Source organism: Bemisia tabaci, chromosome 5 (assembly GCF_918797505.1).
Source record: "Bemisia tabaci chromosome 5, PGI_BMITA_v3".
Classification (NCBI taxonomy): Eukaryota; Metazoa; Arthropoda; class Insecta; order Hemiptera; family Aleyrodidae; genus Bemisia; species Bemisia tabaci.
The window spans coordinates 8,606,169-8,632,857 of NC_092797.1; the positions used below are offsets into that span (position 1 = coordinate 8,606,169).

The following is a 26,689-nucleotide window of genomic DNA, read 5'->3' on the forward strand; positions in this document are numbered from 1 at the left end:
TTTTAATGACCGCTGCTTCGACTCCCATTTTTCTCACGTATCGATCATTTGTCCGTCTCGCTGCCGGGCGGCGTTTTTCATCCGTCGTCGGGAATGTCGAGAATTTGATTACCGACGTTTTTCGGCTCTTTTTGAGTTCGAGCGATAATGTCATTTTATGCGAGATGCCTTTGCGGACGATTTCGTTGAGTTATCGACTTATTCATTGCTAACAGTCGTTGACACAAATCTGGTGACCTGCAATTAAAAATTCATACCGTCCGAATTTCCCCGATTGGGATGTTGTTTAAGTTATTGAGATTGTCGGACTAACGTCAAGGAAAAGTATTAGTTTTGTTCGATAATCGATACATTTCCATCAAGGCATTGAGAGCGGTCTCATTATTGTTGGACCATCGAATTGTAACAGCATTAAATAAAGGATTCCATATCTGAGGATTGAATCAAAAGTTATTCTAATAAATACCAATATTCTCTATAGATTCGATTTGCGTATCGATCATGCTAGTTTACGTACCTGTTAGTCATTCGTTTTAGGTTTGAAAAATTCACGACCATCCGTTAATGTGTCTCAGTCAAGGGGTATGTCCTAAATTTTTCGCTGCCTTGTTGCATTTTCGAATCAAATTTTGAAGATGAAATAAGTACAGAGGCCTTGCTTTCCCGAATTTCCATCGATAAAATGTTTATTTTTGAGGAATGCTATGAGTATTTTTTCATGAAAGTTTCAAAAACTTCAGGTGAAATTGCGAACAAAATTATATGAAAAATTGGAGGAAAAATATTTCAAAATTTTCCGAGAATTCGTGATTTACCAAAGGAAAGTTGGCAACGGGTGAAGGTTCATACGGCCTTTTTCCCTTAGCTTGGCAGCGTTCATATGTGAGAGTGCGCTGTAGTAACCTGCTTTGTACACCCGCGGATTTCTTACCGATGTACTTAAGGATAAGGAGATACAAGGAAATTCGGGAGGGGAAGTAATAACTCAAATGAAAATGAAGTTTTAGTGCATTAAGGAAAGATTTGGAAATGAAGCACGGCTAAAAATAACTCTTGTCGGATTGTGTCATGACTCCATGCGCACACGAAGCCCGGACCACTTTCGCGTAGGAATTGTTTGTGGTTACTGGGTCGTGTTACGAGCTAGGAAAAACAGCCGGGCTGGGTATGATTTATTTTCCTCGAAAATTAGACTTTATAATTTCGGAGGAAGGGATGGTTGTAATCGGTGTTAGATAGCAGAGTGATTAAAAAACTCAATTATAGGCCGCTTGGCTGCCACTGCATTGGACTTGACTTCGGGTGAGACCTCTGCCCTCGCTTCTCGGATTATAAAGTAATTAATTTTAGGCTTGCAACTCACCATTAATTTCTCCTCGTTCCTTCCTAGACCGTCACCACCGGGTAGACTATACTGAGGCTCTAACCAGTGGTGAGGCGTGAAAGATCCATTATCGATATTTCCCCATTTGAAGCTATGGTGAAGAATCGATCATTAAGGTGTTCGCCGCGAACACCCTGTTTATCGATCCTTTTCCATAGGTTCAAATGGCAGATCAATCGATATATCGCAAAACACGCCACGGGCTCTAACCGTTGGACAGAGGTGGCGCGTGGGCTTTTGATTCTTGCGAGCAGAAAATAAGTCCACTCACCGGGGGGTCATCCCGGGAAAATTTAGCCTATCTAAAATGCAATTTTAAGCTATTTTTGATAGTTAATGCCATTAGATTATTGCATGAAAATCACAACATTATGGCTAGAAATTCGACTCTAACCTAACACTACCTCAAATACTTAACGCATTAAACAAAGATTACAGCAAACTATTTCGCGTTCAGGCGTTGAAAGCACAATTGCCAAAAACATTGGTAAAATTTGTGACATAAAACGAGGGCTCACAAAAAGAGTTATTTTAAATAAGTTTTCCTAAATCTTGTTTCGATATACCCAAGCACGTCGTTGAAAAAGGAAAAGCACGCTGTTTCCAAATAAAAATCTTCGGGCGGAAAATCTCTCAAAATCTTGTGGGTGCAACTGCACCCACTGCCGTTGGAACATGCTACATGAATACATATGATTCTTATGCATTAATGAAAAATGATAATACACACTTTCAAAATAATGAAAAATACTGGTCGGTTTAATTGTAAAGTGATTTCCCCTGGGTACAAAATAATGGATATTTTGCCTCGAATGCGCCAATAGATTTTGATCTCAAACGCTTCAAGTGCTGCGAATCCCTCGGACTGTGCAGCTGAGAAAAATCTATATGCCTCGTAATGCAGGTGTTAATACCAGTAAGACGTCCAAATTATGTAAGATTTTGCAGTATATTTTAGTTTCATTTTACATCAAAAAATACTTTACATTCAACTTAAAGGTCATGAGAACCTCCGTTTTTCCTGTTTTGATTCAGTTAAGCAAACTGCCTCTTACTCCCATATTCGTCTCACAGTCGCAATGGAGGAAAAACCTCCAAATTCACACAAGCGCCGCAAAATCCGGTGACAGGTTACTCATAATAAATATTTGTCACCGAAGATTTTAATTTTGCCTTCATATTCTGAGATATTTCCTGTGATCAACATTTATTCGAATCCGCCCGCCACTGACTGATGAGTTTCAGCATAGAGATTTGTATTCAGAGCTCGCAGACTCACGATCTATTGGAAAAAAATCGGCCGATAAAAAGCTGCCTTTTACTTATCCCCGAGCAAGATTGAGTGTCCGTCAATGGCGAGGCGTGAGTATGATCGATCATCGATATTTTCCCCTTTGAGGCTAAGGTAAAGAATCGATTATTAAGGTGTCCGTCGCGAACATCCCATACATCGATCTTTTTCCATATGTTTAAATGACAGATCATTCGATAAATCGCAGACTCGCCACGCCACTATTCGTCGTTTTCCGCACGAAAGAACGTAACTACATTTCAATGTTGCCAAATTTCCTTTCGTAAATTGCATTTTAACCAGAAAAGTATTGGGCATTTCTAACTGAAAATTTCACTGATTTTTCTTCCGATTTCATGCAAAAATCAGACAAATTTGGATATAAATTGCACACTTACATTTTTGTAAAATGAATTAATTGTTGGAGTCAATTTGGCAACCTTGGATTGGAGTTACGTTCCTTCGTGCGGGAGACGTCGTATTGATCATCATTTTTTAAAGTGAAATTAACAAAATACTCATTAATAGAATTAAAAACAGGTAGATCTTAGTATATAATTTGTTCACAAAAAACGGTGTCCGTAGAAGGCTTTGTGCCTATTTGGCACACATTGCCAAGCCAAACTGGTCAAACCGTAAGCTTCAGCAGTGGGTGTCTCACGGAAAAGATCGACGCCGATGTTAGATCGAAAATTTCCCACGTCTCGTGGTTAACGGAGCTGAGAGTATGCAGAACATGTGTTCTGACATGTTAAGGGAAAACGCCGTATGTACCTACAAACGTTGCCAAATTTTTCCACACAACAAATTAATTTTTGAGAAAAATTATTAATTTCTTCCCTTGAAATTCTCCAGCAGTTTATGTAAAATGCGAATGGGGTTCTCTGAAATACCGGAAGACAAACATATACAATATTCTTTGAAAATTTGTATTTTATCAAAGCAGATTTGGCAACGTCTGCAAGCTCTTACGGCGTTTATTCCTTAGCACGGCGATGTTGGTAATATAACAAGGATGCGAGGCGCTAAGCGCTCACCACAGGGGTCGCGTTTACCTCTTCATAAAATATCGCCCACCAAAACTCCTTTCGTTGAGCCGTGCCTTAAATTGCAATTTGTTACGGAGCAGCGGTCCGGCGACTAAATATTTGTTTATCTCCTCTTAAATCAGTCCAACGAGACCGCCCCCCTGGAATCAGCCACGAATATTGTTTCTGCCTACAAATTATGACTCGCTGCCCATTCCTCATCCCACCGCACCGTGGAACTAGATTACCTATATAGGAAGAGTATGGACAACTGGAAACATGTAGCTCTTAGGGCCCAAAAGGGTAGATAACCTTTGAAAACGAAAAATGTCACTGTCAATCTTTAGACTCCAAACGAAACGGGACAAGAAAATTCTAAGTAAGTATTCTTCCGCAAGAATGAGTAAGTTTAAGCAAAAACCAAGTCAAATACGTGCTTCAAAATTCTGATTATAAATCACTCCGGATAATTTGAATTCATGGACTGCCTACCTTTTGGGGTCTAAGAGCTCCATCATCTAACCTCAGAATTTTCGACAAGTCCATACTCTCCCTATATAGGTACTCTACGTGGAACAAGCTAATAGAAGGGGTCGAACATGCAATTTTTCACTAAAATTTCAAATTTTTATATTTATTTTGTTACAAAGTCAATTGCAAGGGGTGTTTTCGAAAAGAAATTTACCGAAAAACCAATGAAACCACTCTTAAACTTTCTTGCTTCATTTTTTCGATAAGCTTTCAAAGTTGCCAGATTTTTGTCCGACTTCTCCTATTGACTTGGTCCACTGCCCGACGGCCCTAGATGCATATATCTTTGTTTCCCCGGCAGCTTTTGAATTTATTGCCCCTCGCCTCTCTTCTAATTTAGCTCAGGTGTTTATTGTTTCTCCCCGGACTTGAGGATATTCCGCGTCTTGATAGCATGGCCGAGCGAGCGTAAGGACCGGTGCAGGCGAGAGAATTTTTCTTGTTAAAAGTAATCAACGATGTGCATTGTTGAGGTTGAGAGTGTAAACGTAGCGAAAAGTTAAAAACCGATAGTGGCCTAGTCACGCATGTTGCAAATTGATATTTTGATGGTTGAATCATAAACATCGGATACAAATGATAGAACCTGTTTAGACGCCGGATTTCTATTAACAATATTAACGAGGATTTTGACTTTCGAATGACATTTTGGTCCGCCACGCAGAGTTATTAACACTTTTGAGCATGTTTATGTGTAGAAAAGTATTCTGCTAACATTTAAGGATAAAATATGTCCAAAAATGTGGGACCGCACCAAAGTAATGCTGATCTGTAGTTTGCAACTGGAAGGAGAGCAGCGTGCTTAAACTAGTAAAAGCAACTATTACTGCTTCGAAGACGCTCAAATTGCCTGTCAAATTATCGAAGGCGGTCACAGTTTATGTAAAATATTATGAGTAATGTGACTTCAAGTGTGCTCTCTTCACTAGAATGGAATGAACAAACGTGGTCAAAGTGGTGGAAGCAACCATAACTGCTCCTAAGACGCTCAAATTCCTTGTCAAATCTTTGAGGGCCAACTGGTTAGAGTTGGTGTAAAAACACTGTATCGACTGTTTTGAAATTAACTAAACAGCTTGCAACTTATTTCTTAGCGAACTAGAAAGAACCATTCATCAAAATCTCACAGTAAAATGTTTTACTCAACTCGAAAAATTCTCACCGATAAACATTTTCCTTCTGTGGTTTAAGGTCCCTGTTCAAGTATACAGTCAGTGTGAGGAGAGAAATGGCGCTAAATATTTCATTATTGGAAGTTTTAAGAGGAGCCTGGGACAATGGAATGATGAGGTATCATTCTAGAGGACACTAACTTTTCATGGATGCACTAAATCTGCCCGTGCTCTCATGCGACTGAATTAAGACGTGCGGTTTTGGCGGGTGACAGGGCAATGCGACCGCGGGGGGTCAAGTCTTGAAACCGGGATCATGGTCATTCGCCAATTCTTCGTCGCGTAAAAACGGTGCCTTTCCGACGCGGATGCCAAATTTTGCCAATTCTGCCAAATTTTGCCAAATTTTCCCGAATTTTTCCGAGGAAACTCGAGCAGAAATTACAGAAAGCTGTGCATTTTGATCAGATCTAAATAAAGTATAGTTAGATTTTTCTAATTTTTCTCATTTCGCTGTCCTTTCGGAAGAGACTGTGGTGAACAAATTTTAATGGGTAGGGTTTCCAAATGCAACAAACAGCCGTATACGAGAAGTGCTCGAGTCCCGGAGAACTGAAGCTAGAGACTCTAGATCCACCCTTGTTTTGAATTCAGTTCGCAAACAGCAAAACTTCCGGAAAATCACCAAAAACTCATCAAAACCGATGGAAATTATATTGATGACCAGAGTGGTAACTACGTATTTCTATGGCGCTGGTTCAAAATTCCCGCTCCTTTTTCACCCGCCACATAGTGGATTGAGTCAATTAGAGAGGTCGGACATGAAATTTTTGACAAGAACTGCAAATTCTGGTGTTCATTTCGTCACATTTTAAACTTAAGGGGGTTAACATTTTTCCTTGAAATTTTCAGGAACTTCAGATGAAATTGCGATCAAAATTATCTGAAAAATTACAAGGAAAATATCCATAAGTTTACCAGGAAATTAGTGTTTTATCAAAGGAAATTTTGCAACGCCTGAAGGCTCATACGGCGTTGTTCCTCAGCACGGCAGCATCATTCTATATTACAGAGTGCGATAGTCGGATGAAAAAGTGAGGTTTGGGGGGGGCAACGTGGGTTTTCCTCGCACGTAGCCGAGGAAACGGCGGGCGGCAAGCGGGCTGCGGTTATCGCGACACCGAATCTGAAGTGGGTGAAAATCGACAGGGGGCTACCAGAGGGCGCTACGGGCGCCACAATCACATCACGCTCCTCAACGTGACTCACTCCGAAACGGCTCTTTTGCATCTTATTTACGGCCGCCGTACAATTTTGATAGTGTCACTCCCTTATTATTTATGTCCGTCCGTCCAGTCCGACGTTCGCGTCTCAATTTTGGAGGCTGCGAGCCGCGCTCCTGCCAAGTCTTGCGTCGACTCTGTCGAGTCGTGAAGAATCCCCGTCGAGAAGCGGGAGTTTCGGATTCGAGCAGGTAACCATGTCGTGAAATCCATAATGGAGATGTTGCATGTGTGAGGAATTTGCGATTTGAATGTTGATGCTTATGTAAAAGTACGCGAGAAACACGATGGTCCCATTGGTTTTCTCTGAAATCAACTCCCAAGCTCAAAAAAAGCTCTCAAGTTGAGGCCAAAATGGAGGGGATATCCCTTGCTATCCTGAGAGTCCACCTCTACATTAAGACAAACTCTCCATGCAAAGATAGGGAGCAAATACATTAGCAGGGATGCCGTGTTTTCAGTTTTAGAGTCCCCAAATAAATTGGCAGCCCTGTCAATGTATTTGCTCCCTATCTTTGCATGGAGATTTGTTATGATGTAAAGGTGGACTCTCAGAATAGCGTGGGATATCCCCTCCATTTTGGCTTCAACTTAAGAGCTTTTTTTGAGCTTGGGAGTTGGTTTCAGAAAAAATCAGTGGCCACATCGTGTTTCTCGCGAACTTTTGCATCAGAATGAACAGTCAAATCGCAAATTCCTTACACATGCAACATCTGCATTGAAACTTTACCAATTTCTATTTACGCTACATTTAATCGAAACTTTTGCCAAGTTTTCCTCCGATTACACCAAGTAACCATTTAAATTTTGGACAGATACTGCACAGTCGTATTCCCAGCGAAAGTCAAGGCAATTCTGCAACTTTGGAATTGAGTGTCGTTCCTATACGTCGGAGAAATGATGATTTCAGTATTGTTACATTCTTTGCCAATCGTAATGCTGCCTGCGCCGGGCATTTTCAAAGTCATCTGAAAATGCCATCCCATTGTCAGATGAGCCTTTAGCTACATATCATCATGAATTAGCGTTCTTTGGCGCATCTGAAAATATAGACAAGTTTCCCTTTATAATACAAATTGTTCCGATGTCTATCTTCTTCAATTGAAACGTGCATCAAATCGAAGGTGGTCTTTTTTAAAGTAAATAATACTGAACACTCACGTGCGGGCACACTTCCGCAATTTCTCGCTCTGGAAAAGTTAGGAGGATCGGTATTTTTCTATGAATATATATGGGTGAAACTTTATCACAGGAACTCAGAGAGTGAGAAAAGAAGTGGATCAATGGTATCAGTTGGCTGCACTTTTAACCAAAAATGATGAAGTTCACATCGGAGGTTATCAGCGTGGTCTTTGAGATAACTAAAGCTCTTTGAGGTGAGCCTGATAAAGAAAATGCGGTTGAACGAAGACTCTCGATGTGAAAAAAGGGAATAAAAATAAGAGTGAAGAAATGAAGAGAAAAAAATATCATCAGACTGTGGTTCAAATAAATGGATAGCTATCGATTGTGAAAGTAGAAAAATACGCATTTGGAGGCTGTGTTTCAAAGCTTCACACATTTTAGACACAGCTTGCAATTTATATAAGTACAACAATATATTTTCGGATGATTTAGCCAAAATTAGCCTGACTACATTAGTAGTTGCCCAATTTTCTCCGATGTTTTATTTTCTTATACAGAATATACCAGGTTTGAACTCATATTGAAACTTGAAATGTCGTGAGAATATTTTTATAATCTAGAGTAAATGGGCCTGTTGCATGCAAGAGATACAGCCGCGCGAATAGACTTTGTAGAGGTTAAATGACACGAAAATTAAGATGGTCACATTAAAAAAGTTTGAAATACACTCCTTACTGCGCAATTTGCGTTGTTAGGAATGCGCTTTTTCGAATTTCCCGCGTCTGGGGGCAGTTTTCTGATCACCGGAAACGAGCAAACGGCGGGCTCGGTGATTTCCGGAAGTTGCCGAGTCGTCGTTGTTGTTGTTATTTGTTCCTTCAGTTTGTTTACAAACCCAACGTGATCTCTTATAGTGGTCCATATACGCTTTATACGGTAACCAAATCGATCAACTTTTAAATATCCAACGCAATCCTTCTACATTTCATTTCACGACATCACGAGCTCCGATTTTTAGGTTATGTCGTCAGTTTTAGTTGACCGGAAATAGCCGCGAGTTGCCGTTATTTGTTTCCGTTAAAAGACTGCCCCCAGACGCGGGAAATTTGAAAAAGCGCGTTCCTAACAACGCAAATTGCGCAGTAAGGAGTGTATTTCAGACTTTTTTAATGTGACCATCGTAATTTTCGTGTCATTTAACCTCTAAAAAGTCTCTTCGCACGGCTGTATCTCTTGCATGCAACAGGCCCATTCGTTAAAAAAGTAAAGGCGTTAAGTATGGCGTAGTTTTTTGGTAAAAATATCAAGCATGAGAGAAAATTAGGCAACATAAAATGCATTTAGGCCAATTCTGGTTACATGGCTAGAATAAGAAAAACAGCACATGTTTTCTCCTTAAAATCGAACGTAGAAAACGACTTACTGGACGGGAAGCTCAAAAATCAGTTCCCAAACAAGTATTTTAAGTACGGACGAAATCAAATTCAGAATGTCAGTGACGTCACTTGTAGTTTTGCCATGTAGGAGTCGATTTTCTGACTCTCCTGAAGTTTGATTATTGTTCCATGTAAAATTTTGAGGAAAGAATGGTGCTTTGATGCATACCTTGTGTGGTGACCCATTCAGCTTAAAAAATATGTCCGTTTATTTTTAAACAGTAAAATTCCGCGTGGGTTTCTAAGAATTGGAGTGTTTTGGGAGGACTACGTCTATAGAAAATGACTGTTGGTATACGAAGGCAATTTAATGAATATGCGAATTATGTTAATATGAAAGTTTTAAAGACGTAATTAGTTTTATTCAAGTTTAAAAGATAACAATCATCATTAAACTCAAGCAGTCACATGACACTCTGCATGAAAATGAATGAAAGCTTTCCTCTAGAGTTTACTTTCCTGGTTCATCGTACTGGGATGCAAACTCAATTAAATTTGAACTATCATGAATGGATGATAAAGTGTCAAACCTGGTCAGAACCATTAAGAGGGCTTATTACTTCACAATTAGCGAGGCACTCTCTTCCATGTCCAATTCATAATTGGTATGGGTCCAATTTTTTACTTTTTCGTGAGTCACGTCGCGTGAAATTTTCCTCGTCCGAGCTCGCACTTTCGTCTAGACCACCGCCATTTCCAACGGAGTCTTCCTCAAAGAGCTCGAATTTTTCGAGCCCTGTAACGACCGTTCCGATAATCCGAACTTTTGTAATTAGGCCTTGCAACGAAGGGAGAGGTTCCCGGTCGGACATAAACCCACATACGCGTATCGCGGAACAACAAACAATGTTTCAGGGAATAAATTACAGCCGGAATAAAGGATAAAAAAACGGGAAAACATCGAAAAATATGTTAACACCAAAGCAATGCATTAGAATCATTTTTGTGGCCAGATCCGATGATAAAGGGGGCCGGGGGGGAATATTACGAGCCTGGCGGGCACTCGGTCGTTAAGAGGAAAAGATTCGGGTGCAGTTTTCGGAAGTTTCCTCTTAATTAAAATCCCATTTTTTCTCTCTTTTCTGTCGGTGTGGGCGGCGCGCGAGGCGCACCGGGGTGTCCCTTAAGATGCGTTTGCCTCTCGGATGTGAGAATTTCGGTATTGATTGTGAAGATAAGGATAAACGGTGTTTAAAACCCGACCGGAAAGAGAGTGCGCTGAACCACATCCAGAATCTGCCACTTTCCGCTCACGCGATGCGCCTGCCCCCCCCCCTCCCCCGTCCTTGGTCCCCACCTCCGGGGGGACTTGCCCCCCCCCCCCCCCCCTTCAGCGCGGCATCGACGGTGGCTTCTCTAGGCCAGTGGATCTGGCCGCTGTTTTCATTAAGGTGTCTATTCACACGTATGTACACGAGGGCATATCCGTCGAGAGGAAATGATTGAGACTTCACAGACTTGTCGATGTCCATCGCGTGTGGGAAGACTTCGGGAGGCTAATTCTATGAAAATGAAGTGTTGCGGCGACCCAGTGAGCTGGGTGCATCCTCGTGAACTAAAAATGCATGCTCGCTTACCTCTTTGTCGTTCTCCAAAGGTGTATCGGATTTTGAAGATGGGTGATCTCCTGCTGGGGGAAAATGAGTGTTAGCTATTCTGCCGTGCTTAGCAAGAACGCTGTGAATCCATCAAGATTTTCCCTCGTTTTTTGGAACTTAACACTCTATAAAATAAAAACCGTTATACACATGCACCTTAAATTTTCCGGTTAAGTTCTTGATAGTATTTTCAAAACAAGTCTGTAAAAATATTGTTCAAAGGTACACAAGATTTTCTGCCATTATACATTGTTTCCAAAAAATGTAAAATGGCGTTTACGGCGTTTTTGCGTTGCACGGCAGTATTATTTCTAACTTCGAGAGCGTCTTCTGGAAAGATGATCTTAGTGTAAGCGCCAATCAGGTCAATATTGAGCTATCGGTACCTGCTCTTGCAAAGATGATGAATATTTTGGGGTGAAAATTATTATAAGAATTCCAGGTCCAAAGTGCTCCTTTAGTCGTGAATAAAATATTAGTTTTGTTGTAACGAATGGTTCGGTTCTAGTAACAATGATTTGGTCCCGGCAACAATATTGCATCGTTACCGTGACCAAAATAATTGTTAGCACAAATGAACTTCATTTTGGAATCAGGAACTACAATTTCAGGCTCATCCATAAAAGCACCTACCTACGTAGGGAAAGTTATGGCACATATGATGTTCCTAACATGAGTCAGAAATCGTAGTTCCTAATTCCAAAATGCAGTCCAAATGCAACATTGTAACTACGACTAGAAAAGTAGATAGAACCTGGAACCTACTATGAGCATTGTAAGAGCCACGATTCTTTTTTCTCCATGTAAAAGACGTGCATCGTGCATGGAAAAACTTCCCAGATTCACCATAATGGATTACAAGTTCAGTGGAACAGTCAACATTATACGGAGGAAACGAAGGGGAAGGAAGAAACACAGGGCGGGGGAGGGGATCATAGGGATAAAGCTGAGTGCATGCGGTCACGCACACTGCCGCACTAAGCAAAAACCACCTATGTACTCGGGGTTCCTATTGGAGTTACGCGGATCTTGCGCAACGGAACAACACGGGAACAAAGCGATGGGAGGATCAGGCCGATGAACTAATTATCGTTATGATTACTTTCAAAGTTCTTCGGTTTGAATATTTTTTAATATCTCGCGTTTAACAGCACATTAAACAACGACACTTGACCGAGAGATCATAATCAGGCCGAACAAAATTATTAATTCACGGTTTTATTTTTCCTTTGGTTTTATGTGCCGCGCTACGATGCCGAAGCGGCTACTGTGCTCCTTCACGGTCGCGTTTCATCCGTAATCCAGAAACCGCGTACGTACCCGAGGCTTCCCATGCGAATGACGCGGTTTTCGGCTTACGGGGCGGTGTGCGCGAAACGCGTTTCACCTATCAAACTCCGAATTCCGAATAATTGGTGAGAAAAGCTGTGAAACGGAGGAATTCGGGAATCGTAAAAATATTTTCAAGATCATAACGTCTGGTTCGGAACTTTTGAGCTTCTTATCTGCTTCTCCCCCAGAGGGCGCTTTTAATGGCGATCGCGGTTTTGAATGAGATTTCAGGAATTCTTGGCTCTATCACTGGGAGCAAATTAATTACCTTCTAGCCTCCCGACGCGGAAAAGAGTATTGAGTTGGACGGAAATCATAAACCTACTTGCTTCGAATTTCATCGTAAAATTTCTCGAATCTTAACTTTACCTGCAGAGTATCGAGCAAATTCTTTCGCCGCCTCACTTCAAGCACGCAAAGCTGGAAAGCACGCATTAAAAAGTGCATATATTGTTCCGATGAGTAAAAAAGTGAACGATGCAGGAGTTTTTAGCATTTCCGTTTAGCTTCGTAAACAAATGTAAAGGTGTTTAAAAGAAAGATTATATGCATGGGATATTTCCTTTCCAGAGTAACGACTGCAATTGACGTAGCCGTACAATTGCTGTCAAAAGTTCTTCTGATCTCTGCATACACTGGACAAAAAACACATTGGATCTAGAGTCCAGACTCTTAAAAACATCGACAAGAAAAAATACTCTTGATTCAATCGGATTTTTGCTTAAATCAAGAACCATGCCTCTTAATTTGAGCGGATTTCCCTTTGATTTAAGCAAAAATCTGATTGAATCAATAGTATTTTTTCTTGTCAATGTTTTCAAGAATCTGGACTCTAGATCCAGGGTTTTTTTTCCAATGTAGTATCGGATGAAAAGAAGGTGAATTTTTCAGTTGGAAATGCCTAAGATTCTCCTGGTAAAAATGCAATGCGTCGGGAAAAAGTTGACCAAACTGAAATGCATTTACGCTCTTTCGTGAGGGGAACGGCGAATTATTCGAATTTGGGCTCTGTTTCTATATTGGGTGGAATGCCGACAAGTCAATGAGTTTGAATAAAATATGAAAATATCCAGGGGTTGTTGAGGGGGAGGGGGCTGAGAAGAAGTGGTCGGATGCAAGCGTTGAACACGGGCAAGCAGGTTAAATGCGTAAAGATGCAAAGTCGTGCATGCGACAGGTGCTGGCCATTATATGCAAATTAGGCCATATCGCTGTTAAAATAGTTTTTAATACAAGCCCCGGACAGGAGAAAAGACGCACCGCGCCGATCTCAATAAATATACGTAACAGCGTTGTCGATGCGTAGAGGAAAACGCCGGATTTTCCCATCCCTCCGAATCGAAAATTGATATTTTTCGCCCGAGCTGGCAATGTTGACGTGCATTCTCGCGGCTACTCGTCGGAACGCATAAGGCAGCGTTGTAGATTCTCTTGATTAAAACCTAAATTTTTACATGAGCCCTCAAGCGGAAATACTATAGTATTCTTAGCGATTCGGCACCGATGACCGCGGCGCAGCGGTTTCAGAATGCAGGTGAAAAAAGATGGAGGAGATTTGAAGAATGAAGAATACATAACGAAGAATGAAGAAAACACGGTTTAGCCGGCCATTCAAAAATAGGCTGCTCGCTGGCTGCCTCTAGAATCGAACAATATACATTTTACTGTCGTCGACGAACAATAAAGTTGGATAAAAAAATACATAAATGTAGATCCTCCCATAGCCTGTCCTTTCGAATTCCCGGTGCGTTGGAAGACGTTCAATGGGAAAGTCTCAGATTTGTGGCTCCACGCGATGTGTGTTTCAGAATATCTAAATCAATGTATCATTCATTTTCTCTTTGATATCCTGTTGGGTATCATCCTATTTTCTATTATATTCATTTTTCTATCTCAATTTTTTCCTTGGCAACACTTTCTTCATCCATTTAAATGTGCGTAAAATAATCAATACGTATCGAGATAAGTCAACTATTACAGATTATTCATTATAGATGTAAATCATGTAAAACCAGTGTCATCAACAGTCGTGAGACGTGAATGATCGGTCATCGATATTTCCCCATTTGGAGATATGGGTAAAGAATCGATCATTAAGGTGTCCGTTGTGAATACCCTGTTCGTCGATCCTTTTCCATAGGTTTAAATAGCAGATCAATCGATATATCGCAAAGCACGCCACGCCATTGGTCAACAACAAGCGGGAATCGCCTTCGTCAGTGGGATCTGTTCCGCAAATTCCATTCGCTTACTTTTCTACTCCTGGCGTTAAAGTCTCCAAGCAACAACCCAACTACAACGGTCACCAGTCAGTCGAGCGCTGAGGATTAAACGAGTAGCGAGGCAATGTTTTTCTTTTTTAGGAGCCGATAATTATGGATACAGAGCCAGATCGGAATGTGTAAAGTTTGGAGGTTCCACCCCCTGTCAAACAAACAATCATATCCTCCATGCAAATGCAAATTGGAAAGAATACCGGTCTGCATACCCCCCGTGGACCGCAAGTTCGGCGTCTGAAGTGAGGACGTCAGACTGGAATCTCGAATTCGGTACAGTTTCATGCATTACTGCTTCGCTAGGGGAGAACGTCGTATGAGCATCTTGATGTTGTCAGATTTCCCCGATTAAATGTTTATTTTTGAGGAAAGTTATGAGTTATGACTGTTTTTCTTTGAAACTTTTGTATGAGGTGGATGAAATGGGCCTCTAGGCAAGGGATGAATTAAATCACTACAAAACGCACGATTTCTCTTTAAATTTAATCACATAATCAAGTCTAAAAATCAACCTCTCTACAAGATTTAAGTGTTTACAATTGCCATTGGTTAAATGGCAAATATACTAATGACGTCATTTGTGCAATGTAATTTCTATTTGATCTGTATTCTTCTTCAAATCTCGTTCAGGAGTTGATTTTCAAATGTCTCAATATGTAAATCGTTTTCTTCGTAAGATTTCAGGGAGACAATCAGTGATTTGCTTCTGGTTCAGACTTTAACTAGTCAAATCAAAGAGACTTGATCTTATAACTTACTTGATATTCTTAATTCGAGTGCCTCATTACAAATAAAATACCAGTATGTTTGCAAGTATCTTTCTTTTTCTTTTTTAACAAAATTGAGCACGTATATGGTAACATTTGGCTTAGTCGGATTGTTCATACGACATTTTTCTTCAGCACGGCAGACTACAAAACTTTTTTTCCTGCAGTTTGGTAACTCTGGGAGGGCGCTTGCAGCCCGCAGAGAGCTCAGAGCTCACACTAGAGGAGTGGTTTTTGACAATTGTTCCCTCATAGTCAAAGGGGTGCAAGTCATTTTCATATGAGCTGTAGGGAGCACGGATTTAATTTACAACAAAGCTCATCGCTCGACGCACTTACGTTGTTCTGTCGAAAGAGAGGCGGATTATTGTTCGGGCTTATTCCCTCGTGTTTGTCCGATTGAAACAAATCGGAGATTATAGCTTGCGAGCGTGCGTGAAAAGTTTTTTCAACACTTCGAGTTTCGTGAGTGAGACGCATGTAGGCTGTAATCATCCCCCTTGACTCCTGTTGAGCTCCAACACGCTCGAAAAACAATGGAGAATCGAATTCATTCACACAAGGGTGTTACTTTTGTAACCCTTCAACCCTTGTAACCATCCTTAGAATTGTGGTTTCGGCAACCCCTTTCAATTTTGACCTCCCGCTTCAATATGCGTGGGGAAAAAATATGTTTCTCTCGTTCTGTTCGACGAATATCGTGAAATTCCTGTCTTCAGGAATTATAAAACTACAGCCATCGTAAATGCGTCAGTATCTTCTACCCTTGCCTCATCGAAACGATCACTGGAAAAAAAGTACCTTGGAACAAGAGTCCAGACTCTTGATAACATTGACAAAAAAAAATATTCTTGATTCAGCCGGATTTTTCCTTGAATTGAAGAGCCGAGCCTCTTGATTTCGCCGCATTTCCTTTCGATCCAAGTAAAAAGTCCGATTGAATCAAGAGTATTTATTCTTGTCAATGTTTTTAAGAGTCTGGACTCTAGATCCAAGCGACTTTTCACTCTAGTGCTTGCTCACGTAGCCCTTGCAGCGACGTTACGAATAAGACACACGGAACTAACACAATATAGCAAGAGAAACGATGCGCGTTAACGACGGCGCAGAAATACAACTATTCGTGCTTGATGGATGTCCGTGTTGCATCTGCAAAATTGAAGGCGCGATGGCACGAGGCGTGAACTCGGAGTGCTCCGCTCTTTGTTGCTAGCGAGTTGTCGCTTAGATTCGGGAGAGAAATTACAAACGAGACATTTCTCACATCTTTTGCTGTGTTGCTGATGTTCACGTAGCCCTTGCATTGTTACAAATGAAACGAATAAAACTAACACAAGAAATCAAGAGAAACGTCGCGCGTCAACGACGGCGCAGAGATACAACTATTCGTGCTTGATGGATGTCTGTGTGGTATCAGCGAGATTGAAGGCGATGGCGCGAGTCTGGATTCTAGATATAAGCGACTTTTTTCCAGTGTAGGAAGAACATCTATTTGGTTAAAAGTGGATGCCCTAAAGATGAGGGTAAATGCCTCATCTGCCCCATCAGTGCCCCCTTTAGTTACCCTACACGAAAATTCAGCCAGTCTGGAAAATGATCGATTACCAAGGTTTACTTGCAAAAAACTGTTTGATAACTCATTATTTACCCCTGCTGCAAATGGGAATATATCGAAATCCGATAGCTCACGCTTTGCTAATGCGGTTCATCATCCCAAGCAAAAGTAAAAATTTTGGCGGTGTCCTTAACGAGGAGTCGTAGGAGGTCAGTGGCTCAAAGGACTCAGATTAAATTCACCTTGACGAACCCACACAAACACACCGCACAAGAATCGCAAAGGCTTACCGTCATACTGAGGAAGAACACCGTATGAGCCCTTAGATGTTGCCAAATTTCCTTTTACAAGTCACGAATATACCGAGAAATTTGTAAATATTTTTCTTTCGATTTTCCAAAAAATTTTGTTCGTAACTCGATCTGAAATTTCCGAAAATTTCAAGGAGAAATTTTCATAACTTTTTTCAAACACCAATGTTTTCTGCGAGGAAGTTTGGCAACATCCAAATGTTCATACGGCATTTTTCCTTAGCACGGTACTTCAAGAAAGCCTCACAACAAGAGGACCGGGACAATCGAGATTCGAGAGCACGGGTGCGAAACGGGGGCGGCGTCTTGGAAAATTCGAGTGGCTGCGAAAATCCTAATCCGCACGCTAATTCGATTGCAAAGGCTCGAAGCCAACACCTTCGGGGGACCGTTGGACGGTGAGCCAAGATGATTTATCGGCGGACGGATGAATGAGTGTCGGTGAATTTCGGGGGCCCACCGCCACAAAAGGACTCGCCTTAATCCGCCCCGCGAGTGAAAACCGCGAACCGTACCCGCAGTTCCCATCGCACTTACGCGGTTTTATATCAACGGCCGCAGTAATCTTTTACACATGGTGGGAGCCGGAGAAAAGACTCTCGCCGCATCTCCGCCGGAGTTATTTAAAATGTGATTACGGAACAATACGGGCCTAAGCCAATTGAACCCGTAATCCCACAAAGCCAACATGCCCGTATTAACATGAGCCCTGAACACCGTAAGATCACGTTTATACCGGGGCTCATCGGGGGATAGAAATGTACCGTTTATAAAAAAAGTAAAGGTTCAATTTTGGGGTCACTCGGCCGGAAAACAACCAACAACAGATTATCCGGATTCAATGAGCAGCTAAGAGGGATCAATACACTCAAATAAGAATAACATTGTTGATAATTCGAGGGATCTCCACCGGGCCCCTCGTTTTCTCGCTCCCCTCGGCGCGATTACCGGTTTCGCCGGCTGCCGCTCTGCGTAAAAACAACGAATCTACATAGAAAACCCCTTGCAGTTACGTGGTTTTTGCTTAGCGCGACGATCGAGCACGCGCTTTTCACCGCGAATGTCTAAATACTCCACGAACGCGTGTTCTGCAAAAATCGCGGATACAGGTATGGATCTCATTGGAGTTATGCGGTTTTTGCGCGGTGGTCGCAGCCGCCGGGTCTGGCGATTCTGAATGCGCCCACTGGACTCTGAGACCCCTCTGCGTGAATGAGAATGATCCCTGCAGCCCTGCGAGTTTCCGTCTCACTGGAGCGGCAATTTGCGCGTGAATTTTTTGCGAACGGGCCTCTATCGGCCGCGTAGAACTGCATTTCTGCGATAATTGCGTGCGAAAAAAAAGGGAAACTATTCGCTTCAATGCTACATTGTAAAATCCACGGGGGTAAGAACGCTGCGCAGGGCAACATTTCGGTCGTGCGAATCGTAGGAGGGTGTCTTATATTGGTTGTGCCATTTGAGTCATGTAAAATCGTACCTCAGTTTTTGTGGCCGAAGTTTCAAACCGGACTGAAGTGTAAAAATAGCTTGGTATTACAAATTGAAAAGTAGAAAGGAGCAATGAAACAGTTACCAGAACTGATAATGCAGTTGCTTGTACACAAAACTTATTCCTAAGCTAAAAATATGCGTTGCTGTGTAGATGATGCAACTGCTTTTATAGCTGGAAAATACTTGAAAATTCAACTGATTTTTCACGGAGCACCTAAAAAAGGAAATTATTAAGCCCGTAAATTTCATATATTTAGGTTATAAATTATATTTATCTGTCATAGTTCGTTCTACCGTTCTACTGGGCTATCTACAGGCGAGAGTCGTTAAATGAGCCAACAGTATGATCCGGGTTTGCTCATATGATGTGATACATTTTTGAACTCTCCCATTTGATCACAGTTCGTTCCAAAGCATCACCGGGCTGATTTTCAAAAAATTTGCGGTTATCGATAGGAGATTGTCTACTGGAACAGCCCGCTTTATTCAGATTAGCCTTTAAGTGCGCGAAGCGTTCTCTTGGGGTTGGGCTATGTAGCGAGCCTCCTAGTATCTACTGCAAAATTCAGTTGACTCAGATGCGCACAGTATAAAAAAACCGCACACTCTCTACCAAGAAATGGCCAAGCGCTGGTTCTTCATCTTTTTTGATGGATTCGATCCGTTTCATATCTCCATCACAGGTCGCGAAGGCACTAAATTTAGTCGATCCAATCGATAAGCGGACGGGAACAAGGTCTACACGGTGGCTGTTTGTTGACAGTGGACTTCTGACCGGTACGTGCTGACAAGAGGCTGGATGATTTCGCGGGATGGAAGCGGCGGCGCGGGGGGCGGGGTGAGGGGGGAGGGGCATCTGCTCCCAGAGCCCCTCCCCCTGCTACGTGCTTGGCGCACATTCGCGCCGGTTGCGGTTCATCACTCGTCCCGACCCATAAACAATCGAGTGAATATGATTTTATGTTACGGTATAAGGGTAAAAACAAAGTATTAATCCTGCAATAAATTTACGGCCAAGCGGAGAGCGCTGCCGTACTAAGGAAGAACGCCGTATGAACATTCGAGAGTTGCCAAATTTCCTTCGATAAAATGTTCATATTTGAGAAAAGTCAGGCACGTAGTAAGGATTTTATTTCGAGGGGAGCTTGGTCGGATGAGCAGGGTTCTCACCCCTCCCTCCCCGGCAAATTTTTGAAATAATTCTATTTGGACGTTTTCTGAAGCTACCGTGACGCAGATTTTCCATCAATTTCTGCGGAAAAATTACGTATCTTTTTTTACTTTCAGCCCACGATACCTTCAAATTGTTCCATTCAACAAATCTGGAAAATTTTTGAAATTTCAAATCTATTTCGACGCATTTTGAAAGTTCAAACTTCCTCTCTTCTCGCCTTTTTGTATTTTCTGTCTCCCCTTTCTTCATTTTTTCCCTCCTCTTTTTTCTTTTGGAGGAGGCATGAGTCCCCCAAGCCCCCTCTCTGGCTACGTGCCTGAGAAAAGTTATGAATATTTTTCCTTGAAATTTTCAGGAACTTTAGGTGAAATCACGAGTAAAATTATCTTAAAAATCGGAAAGAAAATCTTCATAAGTTTAGTTTACCGAGAAATTCGTGTTTTATAAAAGGCAATTTGACAACGCCTGGAGGTTCATACTGCGTTTTTCCTCAGGACGGGAGAGCGGTGCACGACACCAAGTTTTCGACGTATCCGACAATTTACTACGAGATGCCTCACAATGAGAGCCTCTGATAGAGCCTTTTCTGGCAAATTCATTTTTGATTCCATCTGCTCGACAACTGGCCTGGCCGCTTATGGACTCGCTGTCCGCGCACGTCGGCTGCATCCCAAGCAGCCGCTGGCGCAACAGAAGCCCTCCGTCCCTCCGTCGCCGTCGCAGCGTCATCGTCATCCGCGATTGCTCAAATATCCACCGCTCATGCCCGAGGAATACCTGATTTTTACCGGTTTGCAACTTTTCGGATGGTACGCTTAGTAGGTCAGACGGTAAAACCAGAAAACATCATCCAAGATGGAGATCAGTGTTCGAAACTCACCTTTGAGTTTTAAGAGCCATGCGGCGCATCAAGCCCGATTTTTAGGCGACATTGAAGCTTTTTTAGGGGCCAAATTGACTCTTTGCCTATACATATTACGGCGCATTTAGTGAAAAGTTAGACGCAAGATGTTTTCGTAACAGAACTAGTAAGTAGCTGTAGAAGACAAAAGCACTAAGAATGAAATCGTGAAGAATAGAAGAAGCAAGCTTTCACTTGTAGTGCTGAAAATTCTGAGATTTTTCAATTCAAATAGATTTGTTTTTCTTTCTTTATGTGACTTAGTGACTAGGCGCCAGAAGTTATACTGCTGTATTTTATTGCAGGTGTGCAAAAAATTTGAAAATTTACAACCTTTCCCTCCTTCATGTAAATTCATATCAAAAATATGTTGGAATACATCCGCTTATCTATTTGTTGATTTAAATGATATAAAAACAGTGTCAACCATTCGCAGGAATCACCTCTGCAGTGGGGACTAAACCACAAATTCAATTCGCCTACTTTTCTACTCCTGTGTTTAAGTCTCCAAGCAATAACGTAATAACAACGGTCGCCTGCGAGCTTAGTGTTGTTATTGATAGACAAAGCGATAGAAAAAGAAGACAAAAAGGATATAGAGGGATTCTATCTGTGGAAGCGGGTGGTTGCCATGGACGAAGGACGTAGGTAGTAGACAAACTAACGGTAACCCACGAGAGACCTACACGGAGAAAAAAACTTCGTGCGAGTGACCCGAAGTTGAGGTCATGTGCATCTTTGAAGTTTTCGGACCACGTATCTAATAACTTGAGGTCCAGCTGCTGAAGTTCGGGTCAGACATCTGAAGTACTTCGATATATACCGAAGGGTTCGGGTCACACATCCGAAGTACTCCAGTACATACCGAAGTGCCTCGATGTCTGACCCGAACTTCGGCAGCCCGACCTCAAGTTTTCGGATGCGTGATCGAAAAACTTCAGAGATCCGTATGACCTCAACTTCGGGTCTCATGCGCGAAGTTTTTTTCTCCGTGTAATAATTAGTCTATCATTTACCCCCTTAGTCCATAAGAACCAACCATTTCAAGCCATAGGATCGCTCCATACTTCCTATGTCTTCTTTGTCTATAGCTTTGTCCATCAATTTCAACAATCAGCCCGCAGCCAATGGAGCGACGAAGATTAACCAAATAGCGAAGTTAAATATGGACCCGCGTCACGAAAACTTTACGAGGGGATCGAAAAACCCCGAATTTCGCGCGACGTATTTTATGGACGACCCCTTAACACGGCAGAGCTTTGCAGCGGACTGGACTATCCGTGTCGTGGCCGACCGCGAACGCGCGCGCACGATCAGTCGGACGAGCGGAGGATGGCTTCTTTTTATTCGAGACGAATCGAACAATTAAGTAAGTAATGAATCCTAACACTTGAGCACGGGATCGAGTCCGCGAAGCACTGATTGGTCGAGACGAGTTATTCCGCGAACCAACCGAACCGAGCACATTGTCGCGTCGAGGCACGAAGTCCTCGATAGCGCTTGTTATTCCGGTTGCGTCCAAATTTTTACAGGCACTCGTAACTACTCGTCTGCTCGGCGAATACCTCGACCCGTGGAGACTCGACTCCGCAACCGGCGATTCCGGCCTGTGATTGAACTCCTTCACTCACTGCAACTTGATACGCTCCTTTCATAGTTCCTTGAACCAATATATTTCTGTGGAAGGAAAGGAGCCAAGCCACATCAGGTAATGCCAAATTTGACGGGCAATTGAATTTTTTTACAAGAGATCGTTTGTGCGGATTCCTTTGAAAATTTTGAGGAAATTGCTTCGTACTATGCTGTACATTCACTGAGATCTGCAAAAAAATTTTTACAACTGTTTTCATTTGAAACATTAAATCGCCCAATTAAATTTGGCAAAAGCAGACGTGGTTTGGTTCCTTTTTGCTTAACGCGATCCATTTTACACTTGCTCACACACATGCGCTGCACATGCCCTGGAAAAAAAGTCTCTTGAATCTAGTGTCCGGACTCTTAAAAAATTTGACAAGAAAAAATACTCTTGATTCAATCGAATTTTTGCTTGAATCAAAAGGAAATCCGCTTAAAGCGCTCGAACCAAGCAAAAATCTGATCGAATCAAGAGTATTTTTTCATGTCAAAATCAGGAGTCTAGACACCAGATTCAGGAGACTTCTTTTTCCAGGGACCTTTTACTTCTCCAATGTGTAATTGCTCTGTTTTGGATGAGTAAAGTCGAAGCCACCATATTTTTTGTCTTAAACCTTGCTTATGATTCCTATAAACTTGTATTCTTAAAATTGAACCGTAGAGTATTTTCTGATGGAGCTTTTTGTTTGGTTCGCAGGTTATTTCGCCAGCGGCGGTGTTCGCGGTGTCAAGCATCGATCTCGTCCAGCGAGCTGGTCATGCGAGCCAAAGAATACGTCTTCCACATCCATTGTTTCTCCTGCGTCGTTTGCTCAACCCTCCTCACAAAAGGTGCTTATTTCGGAATGCGGGACAGCGCCGTCTTCTGCAGACTCCACTACCAAGAGCTTCCCCCGTGCCCCCCTTGTCCTCCGTGTCCCCCTTGTCCCCCGTCGAACCCTCCTAACTCGACCCCCGAGGACCACTACGACCACTACCCCTCACCCTTCCCCTCCCCCTCCTCCGACTATCACCCTAGGCTCCACAATTTACAATCCTCACCTTTGCCAAATACCCCCTCCGATCCTGTAGGGAAAGTAGAAAGCACGTTTTTTAATGGGGCGCCCACGCCTAGACAAAAAGGACGGCCTCGGAAAAGAAAACCCAAAGACTTAGAAGCTATGTCAAATTTAGGTGAGTTGCATTTAATTATAAGTATTTTCGTTTGTATTTACCTGTATCAGCGAGTTGAGTGTTGAATTTGATGAACAAAGAAAACGAAGAAAAAATGGACCGATCCTATTGGTTGCAGTGGACAAAGGAGGTAAGAAATTGACTAACTGCCGGCAACCCACGAGATACCTATTGTTAGTCCATCATTTTCTTCCTCAGACTGTATAAACCATACTTTTCAACCAATAGGATCGCTTCATTTCCCTCCTGTCTTCTTTGTCTATCAATCATTCGACAAAATGTTGTTTCCCAACCAAATGACTTCTCTCTATTCTGAGATCAGCGAAGTTTTTGCTCAGAGATTCCCCATATTTATCGCAGGAGTTCTCAATGTCTCTTTTGAAATTTTTTCTCATGTGGATCGAATTTAGCAAAAAGGAATCAGCGCGATTACAGTGATCTCAAAATCGTGTAATTTCTCCTATCTTCTAAAAATACTTAACATATGTACAGTATTAAAATCTATACAATTACTTTTTTTTAAAAATTAACAATTTTTTGGTGGGAAACCAAAATTATTTGCTATTCTGGGAGATTTGATAGATTATTATGAAGAAGCAACATTTTCACAACACGCAATCGCGCTGGTTCGTTTTTGCCAAATGCGATCCAGATATATCAAGAAAGGCTCACAATTCGCTGTTTGGCGGGGCCTGCCACCTGCCCCTCGGAAAATTCCTTTTTCCGTCGATATTTTTTCACGAAGAAATGCATGCGGACTACGCGCGAGCAGGAGGGAGAGGACAGAGCCTGGAAAACACGCACATTTTCCGAGGGCTAAATATAGGTAGATTCTTATCGCGACAAACACGAGTTTCACTCGAATCTGATTAAGGAGCGATTTAAAAGCCGGGATTAAAGCGGCTGAGCGCGGAGCAATTAATGGAAATTCACACCGTTGCGTAAATGCGGTGAGCGCCCGCCCGACTTCCCTTCGCCCTTCGTCGCGAAAACCGCTAAACACCGACTCCCGCTCCGGGCAGTTCCGCTCCTTGCGTCTTCCTGCAAGACCATTTTCCACCACCAGGGTTAACACATCATCCGCTAAAAACCGGGATATTATTTATGTTACACTAGCGATGAAACTCGTGCCTCATAGGAAAAAAAAAAAAAAAAAAAAAAAAAAAAAAAAAAAAAAAAAAAAAAACACGCTTTTCGTCCAAGAGGAATATGAGTCTGCAGTCAAACTGAATGGATGCTGAGAACGACCCAAATTCTGCCGTGATAGCGAAGAGTGCAGTAAGTGCAAAAATGAAGTTCTAAGAAAACGCACTGAAAAAAAAAAAAACACATTGGATCTAGAGTCCAGACTCTTGAAAACATTGACAAGAAAAAAATGCTCTTGATTCAATCGGATTTTTGCTTGAATCAAAACGAAATCCGCTTAAATTAAGAGGCTTGGTTCTTGATTTATGCTAGATTCTGATTGAATCAAGAGTACATTTTCTGGTCGATGTTTTTAAGAGTCTGGACTCTAAATCCAATGTGTTTTTTTCCAGTGTATCGCTTTGTCTCATTCTGTTCTTGTTCGTCTCCGGAAATTTTTCAGACGACGATCACTTGGGCAAATAAATTGACTGTTTTATGAAAAACACTCTGTCCAGATCTTCAGCCCAGCTTTCTTCATTTCGTTGGAAAATTTATACTTTCGAATTGAGAATTTTTCAATGAGAGGCGTTCAATTCTTTGTAGGAAATCGGAAATTGATGGTAAAAGTAAAAAAAAATCTTGCATTTTGATTGCAACGTCCAGATTCCTTGTATACTCGCTCCTTCAGCTAGATCTCGACTAGAATCGTTCCAATTGCAAGGCGGATAACGCTGCGCAGATAACGCGATCTGCGCATGCGGTTTGTTGTGCTCAACAAAAAGCGCGTACCTTCAACAAGGACCGTATATCATATCAGCGGTTTTTGTTTAGCACAGTGGCAGCCGCGTCGGATCTAAACCCATGCCCGTCCACACATCACCGTGTGTCTGTAATTAGTATCGTCTTTACCCTGAAAGTAATGTATACACGCAGCTACCGGCGCTTCGCGGTTGCCAACTTTGGGGTAACACAGTTTTAAAAAAGAGGAAAAGAAAAAAATACACTTAATGGAGATGTTGCATGTGTGAGGAATTTGCGATTTGACTGTTGATTTTCATGCAAAAGTTCGCGAGAAACACGATGGTGCCACTGGTTGTCTCTGAAACCAACTCCCAAGCTCAAAAAAAGCACTCAAGTTGAGGCCAAAATGGAGTGGATATCCCACGCTATCCTGAGAGTCAGGGGCGTCACAGGGGCGTGATACCAAGCGCTGGCAGTGGAGGATTTTTGGATCACCCTGTATACAATTAGAGATTTTTTCATAGCGCGCGAACCTCAGTCTTAACGTATCGAGAGTCTGGTTATTATTATTTCTTAAAATCGGCAACAGGGTAGATGAACACACTTCCAAGTAAAACTCGCGGTAAACTTTGCGGAAAAATTGAACCTGTTTTGTATGTAAATTCTGTGTGAATTGACGTAATTTCTTTTGAAGCTGCCTATATGCTCACACGCAAGACTACTGCTGCGATTATATAGACATAACGTGCTTAATCAATCGAATGCTAACCAAATCATTAGACTTTTCTGTTGACCTTCGCTGTTCCCGAAACCGCTAACCACCTCACATCATTCAATATTAATAAATCCTCAGTTTGAACATCTCTGTGGGAGAAACAACAATTACGCTCGCTTTGTAATCAATAATTATTGATTTTCTCACCACTCAACACTTCCGTAAATTATTCGCTAGTGATGAGATGTTTATCAATGAAGGAATGTGACCTTCGAAGGCCGCCAGTCAAATATGAGACGAATAGTCATGAATCATTACTCCGGCATGATTTTGTAAATTTTCATTTGTTCTTTCTTTTTTTTAGGAACTGATTCCCAAAAATTCAAAATTATGATAAAAAAGTTGATACTCTATGTTGTTTATGCAAGCTGCAACATAGATTAGTGTCCCCCAGAATCTGAGATCCAAAATTAATTCATGCCATAGAGGGTTTCAGAACCACCCACTTCAATCAAAAGGATCGCTCCACACTCCCCATGTCTTCTTTGTCTATAGCTTTGTCTATCAATTTCAATGGAGGTGTTGCATGTGTGAGGAATTTGCGATTTGACTGTTGAACCTTATGTAAAAGTTCGCGAGAAACAAGATGGTGCCACTGGTTTTCCATGAAATCAACTCCCAAGCTCAAAAAAAGCTCTC

The 26,689-nt window shown here is 41.9% G+C and overlaps 1 protein-coding gene across 1 annotated transcript in view; it reads left to right on the forward strand.

Moving 5' to 3' along the window:
* LOC109034933 (LIM/homeobox protein Lhx9) overlaps nt 1-26,689 on the forward strand; it is a 118,353-nt gene that overhangs the window by 58,150 nt on the left and 33,514 nt on the right. Inside the window, exon 4 of the mRNA XM_019048363.2 lies at nt 22,931-23,406. Within this exon, the coding sequence (XP_018903908.2) occupies nt 22,931-23,406 (476 nt within the window). The remainder of the gene's footprint in view (nt 1-22,930; nt 23,407-26,689) is intronic.